Genomic DNA, 5,511 nt, shown 5'->3' with positions numbered 1-5,511 from the left:
AGAATCTTGGGCAATCTTGGAAAAAGATTAAATTTCTTGAAAAGTACTAGAGATTCTGAGGTTTGGCAGGGAATCAGGAAAGACACAAATGCCATGAGAATTAAATGGAATCCTAGGAAAATTCTGGGGAAACAGAATTCTAGGATAAAAATTGGAATTCTGAATCAAGATTAGGTATTCTAGAGAAAAGGTAATTTCGTTAAAATTATGGAAAATTCTAGTGAAAAATCTCAGAATTCAGCTGAAATGTCAGGAATTTTAGGGAAAGACTTGAATCCCAGAAAAAAAGAAAAAGAAAATTTGGAGAAAAGCTAGTAATTCCACAGACTATCGAAAACTCATTAGTATTAAATCGAATTCTTGGGATTTGGAGGTAAGAAAATGAAATTTCATTAAAATGAAAGAGAAGCCTAATTCTAAGAAAATCCTGGGAAGTTAGGGAGCTGGTTGAAAATTTTGGGGGGAAGACTAGGAATTATAGAAATGACAATGGAATTTCATTTTAATAGGATGGAATTCTGGGGAAGTGCTGAGAATCTGGGCAATATAAAGGAATCTGTTAAAAGACTGGGATTATAAGATATAATATCGGGAAATATTCAGAATCTATGGAAAGTTTAATTTGTGCAGCAGCAACAATTAAAAAAAAAAGAAAGTAATCTATGGAAAGGCACTGGAATTAAGGAAAATTTCAAAGGAAATCTTTGGGGACAGTGGGAATTTTAAGAAAAGGAACTGAGGCATTCTGGGAAAGGCCTGGGAATTTCAAGGGAGTTTCCTGCACGTGGTGTTGGGTAAACAGAGCAGAAATAGATTTTGAGGAGTGCGCTGACGGCCTGCAGGTGGCTGCAGAGGCGGAGCGGGGGTTGGGTGTGGTACAGAAGACGGATTCAGATCCCCAAAACTGCCGTGCACAGGGATCCGGGGAGGCGGGAGAGACTCCAGGGCAGGGGTTACTCAGTTCCACTCCCCACTGCTTTGCCCTAGGGGGGTGGCGCTGATGGGGGTGTTTCTCCGTATCACCAAAAGGCTTTGTCTGGGCTGGCAGCACCAACCCAGTGGGCAGGGTGCGGGAGTTGGGGGTTGGTGGAAGCGGCAGGGCTGCCTGCGGCCCCCAGTCACTCCCGCCCCATAGGACTCGCGCACTGTGACTGAGTCGCGGCTGCCGCAGGAGCCGCGGTGCATGCAGCTCGGCAACGTGGAGAAATCTGGGAGCACCTTCTCCCGAGAGCTGGTGCTGGTCACAGGGCCGTCGGACAACCAGGCCAAGTTCATGTGCAAGGCTGGCCAGCTCAGCGCGTCCACGTAGCTGGCGGTGCAGTGTGAGGGCGCGCACGGCTGAGGCCCGGGGGCGGACTCGGCCGGGGCAGGACAGGGTGGAGGACAGAGCCAGGTGGGGCAGGGACCCAGCGAACCCTGGACTCGGGGGGTGCGGGCGGGGGCGGGGTGGGGGACCCGAGACTGGACGGAGCCTGGGGTGCAGGCGGGATGGACGCAGACCAGGCCGCCCCTAACCTCTGAGTCTCGCTCCTCCAACCCCCTCTCCCAGTTCCCCCAACTAACGTGACGATCCTGGCCAACGCATCCGCACTGCCCCCGGGGGACGCCTTAAACTTGACATGCATCAGCGTTAGCAGCAACCCGCCGGTCAACTTGTCCTGGGACAAGGAAGGCGAGAGGTGGGAGTGCGAGGGACCCCGCCCATCTCTGGCCTCGCCCCCTCCACGCGTGTCCCGCCCCCGCCTAGCCCCTCTCCAGCCTCTGGCTCTGCTCGCAGCCCTGGCCTCACCCCGGGTCCACAGGCTGGAGGGCTTGGCCGCCCCGCCCCGGAGAGCCCCGTTCAGAGGCTCCGCCGCGGCCAGGAGCGTCCTTCTGCAAGTGTCATCCCGCGATCATGGCCAACGCGTGACCTGCCGCGCCCACAGCGCCGAGCTCCGCGAAACCGTGAGCTCCTTCTATCGCCTCAACGTGCTGTGTATGTGCCCTGGCCTGAAAGGTCCTCTTGATGACCCTAACCTACTCCTTGCGTCTTCCCCGCCCCCCCCTTTTTTTTTGACGGAGTCTGGCTCTGTCACCCAGGCTGGAGTGCAGTGGCGCGATCTCGGCTCACTGCAAGCTCCGCCTCCCATGGTTCACGCCATTCTCCTGCCTCAGCCTCCCGAGTAGCTGGGACTACAGTCGCTTGCCACCATGCCCGGCTAATTTTATTTTTGTAGTTTTGGTAGAGACGGGGTTTCTCGATCTCCTGACCTGGTGATCCGCCCGCCTTGGCCTCCCAAAGTGCTGGGATTACAGGCGTGAGCCACCACGCCCGGCCCCCTCCCTTCCTTCCTTCCTTCCTTCCTTCCTTCCTTCCTTCCTTCCTTCCTCTCTCTTTCTCTCTCTCTCTCTTTCTTTTTTTGATGGAGTCTCCCTCTGTCGCTCGGGCTGCACTGCAGTGGTGCAATCATAGCTCACTGCAGCCTCCAACTTCTGAGCTCAAGTGATCCTACCTCAGCCTCCTGAGTAGCTGAAACTACAGGTGTGCACTTCCACTTTTGGCTAGTTTATTTTAATTTTTTTGTAGCGACAGGGCCTCACTATGTTGCCCAGGCTGGTCTTGAACCCCTGGGCTCAAGCAATCCTCCTGCCTTGGCCTCCCAAAGTGCTGGGATTACAGGCGCATCCCACTACACTAGGCTGATTTTTTGTACTTTTAATTTTAAATAGAGATGGTATCTCTCTAAGTTGCCCAGGCTGATCTTGAACACCTTGACTCAAGTGATCCTCCTGCCTTGGTCTCCCAAAGTTCTCGGAGTATAGGCGTGAGCCACTGAGACTGGCCTGGGTCTTTGCTTTGACACTATCACTCTATCATTAACCCCATCCTGAAACTTGAAACTCCCTACCTTCATCCTGACCAGTGGTCCTGGGCCAACTCCTATCCTGTCCACTCCCATATTGCCTTTGTCCTCTCTCCTAACCCTGATCCCTATCATGACCCCTCTTTCCATCCTTCAACCTGATGCTGGCTTCTACTCTTTGCCTAAACTGTATTCTAATTTCTATCCCGAACTTTACCCCTGAATTCAGTTCTGAACTTGTTACCTTGTCCACAACCTTAAACCCTGTCGTGATCCCCCAACTTTAACCCTTGAACCTGTGCCTGATCTCCAATCTGTCCTTGACCCTGACCTTGACAACAATCTTGACTCCCTGCGGCACCCCCTCTGAAGACCGTCCAGAGTTCCTGGGGGAGCAGGTGCTGGTGGTGACCGCGGTGGAGCAGGGCGAGGCGTTGCTGCCTGTGTCCGTGTCCGCTAACCCCGCCCCCGAGGCCTTCAACTGGACCTTCCGCGGCTATCGCCTCAGTCCAGGTGAGGGAAGTGGGCATGGAGAAGGGTCCCGGAAATGGGAGGGCCTGCCAGGTCCTTTATTCTGGCCTTCCCCAGCGGGCGGCCCCCGGCATCGCATCCTGTCCAGCGGGGCTCTGCATCTGTGGAATGTGACCCGCGCGGACGACGGCCTCTATCAGCTGCACTGCCAGAACTCTGAGGGCACCGCGGAAGCGCTGCTGCGGTTGGACGTGCACTGTGAGTCCCGCCCACCATGGAAACCACACCCATCCAAGGAACTTTGCCCAATGTGGAGTCTCCTTATTGTGGGAGCTCCGCCCACCCGGGGATAGCCACCCATCCTGGAACCCTCCTGCTCGGGCTCTGGAAGTCCCCGCCGTGGTGTAACCACGCCCACTGCGGAACCCCTTCCACTAGAGAGACCCAGTGTGAAATCTCTGTCCAGAGAGGGGGCCCACCTAGACACGGAAGCTGCTCCCGTCGGGAATGGGAGCCCGTTGTATAAGGCCCCCCACCCCGCACAATTCTGGAAGCCCACCCAACCCACTCTAATTATCACAGAGGCATAGTGGAGGGTGGAGACAACTCACCAACCTTGAGAACTCTCCTCCAACTGTTTCGTATTAAGGGCAGATTGTGTCCATATCTCTAACTTTCCTGAAACCCCTAAGACATCCCTCCCACCTGGGGCCCTCTCCCACGGAGACCTGTCTGGTCCCAAGTGCCTTCCCTAAGCCTCTGCCTTCCACCAGATGCTCCCACCATCCGTGCCCTCCAGGACCCCACTGAGGTGAACGTTGGGGGTTCTGTGGATATAGTCTGCACTGTTGATGCCAATCCCATCCTCCCAGGCATGTTCAGCTGGGAGAGACTGGTGAGGACCCAGCCTTTGGTGAAAGGAGGTGGGGTCAAAGGGTTGTGGTTTCTTGACTGTGAGTTCCTTGGGAGTGGGGACCACGTACATCTGTATGATCCTGTATAACTATATACTCGTCAGGGCATGCTCCCAGAACGAATAACTGTTGGTGGCAAAATGAATGGATGGATGAATGGTAGACAGTCAGGCGAGTGAGTGGGTAGATGGATAGATGGGTCGATAGGTAGGTAAGTGGATGAACAGGTGGATGAATGAGTGAGTGGATGGAGGAACAGATGGACAAATGAAAGGATGGATAAATGGGTGAGTGGATGGGTGAGAAGATGATTGAAGGAGAAAAATCAGTGGATAGATAGAGGGTAGATGGATGAATGGATACACCAGCAGAGGAAAGATATCTATGGAAGGATGATGGATGAATTGATGGATGGATGGGTGGAAAGATCAATGGAGAGATGAATAAATAAGTAGCTGGGTAAATATCTGAACAGATGCATGCATTTATGGGTGTGCAAGCATGAGTGAATAGTTGTGTGAATGGGTGGAGAGCTACAAGGGTGGATACATGGGTGCAGAGAAAGAAGACAAATGGGCGGAGGAATGAGTGAGTAAACCGATGAGTGGATGGAAAGATAAATGGATGAATGGATAGATAAGCAGATGGATAAATGAATGGATGGATGGATAGATGGTTCCAAGCATAAGTGGTTGGGTGAATGCATGGGTAGGTGGTTGCCTGGATTGGTGGATAAAAAGATGGATTGGGTAAATGGACAGATGGATGACAGGAGAATTTTTTTTTTCTTCAGTACCTCTGTGGAGGGTGATTGTGTCTAGGAGAATGAGGCTACAAAAGGGACAGTTTGGGCAGTGATGGATCTGGGGCTAGACTGGGAGGACAATTCTTGACTCGGGCCTCCGGGGAGAAGATGAGGAGGACCAGAGCCTGGATGACATGGAGAAGATATCAAGGGTTACAGAGGCACCTGCAGATTCACCAGGCCAAACTGGCCCAGGCTGAGTAACTTACCAGTGCATCGTGGTTTAACAGGGTGGTGCCTCCAGCGAGGCTGGTCAGTCTTGTTGTCAGATGTGGGTATCACCCAAACACCTGACTTAAGACCTGCCACTGAACCCACAGCCCTCACGTCTCCCACATAGCTCATGTTGGCCTCCCATCCCCTCCCAGTTGCCCGCCAGGTGGAGCACCCCACTCCCCCTGGTGTGGCTGCAGCTGGGACAGCGTTCTGCCACCTCCCACTGCTGTGCGAGGTGTGTCTAACATCGTTTTCACTTGGA

At 53.5% G+C, this 5,511-nt stretch overlaps 1 protein-coding gene across 1 annotated transcript; it reads left to right on the top strand.

Moving 5' to 3' along the window:
• Positions 1-1,135: 1,135 nt before the first annotated feature.
• LOC116272779 (nephrin-like) lies at positions 1,136-5,172 on the top strand (the record flags this gene model as incomplete). Its single annotated transcript, XM_031661570.1, has 5 exons — positions 1,136-1,295; positions 1,523-1,679; positions 1,803-1,975; positions 3,216-3,572; positions 4,088-5,172. Coding segments are annotated over 5 exons (1,077 nt in total), but the record flags the coding sequence as incomplete, so codon positions are not given.
• Between the last annotated feature and the right edge of the window lie 339 nt (positions 5,173-5,511).

Source organism: Papio anubis, unplaced genomic scaffold, assembly GCF_008728515.1.
Source record: "Papio anubis isolate 15944 unplaced genomic scaffold, Panubis1.0 scaffold1944, whole genome shotgun sequence".
Taxonomy (NCBI): domain Eukaryota; kingdom Metazoa; phylum Chordata; class Mammalia; order Primates; family Cercopithecidae; genus Papio; species Papio anubis.
Note: the sequence above shows the minus strand (reverse complement) of the source record. Positions and strands in the feature narration are given on the sequence as shown.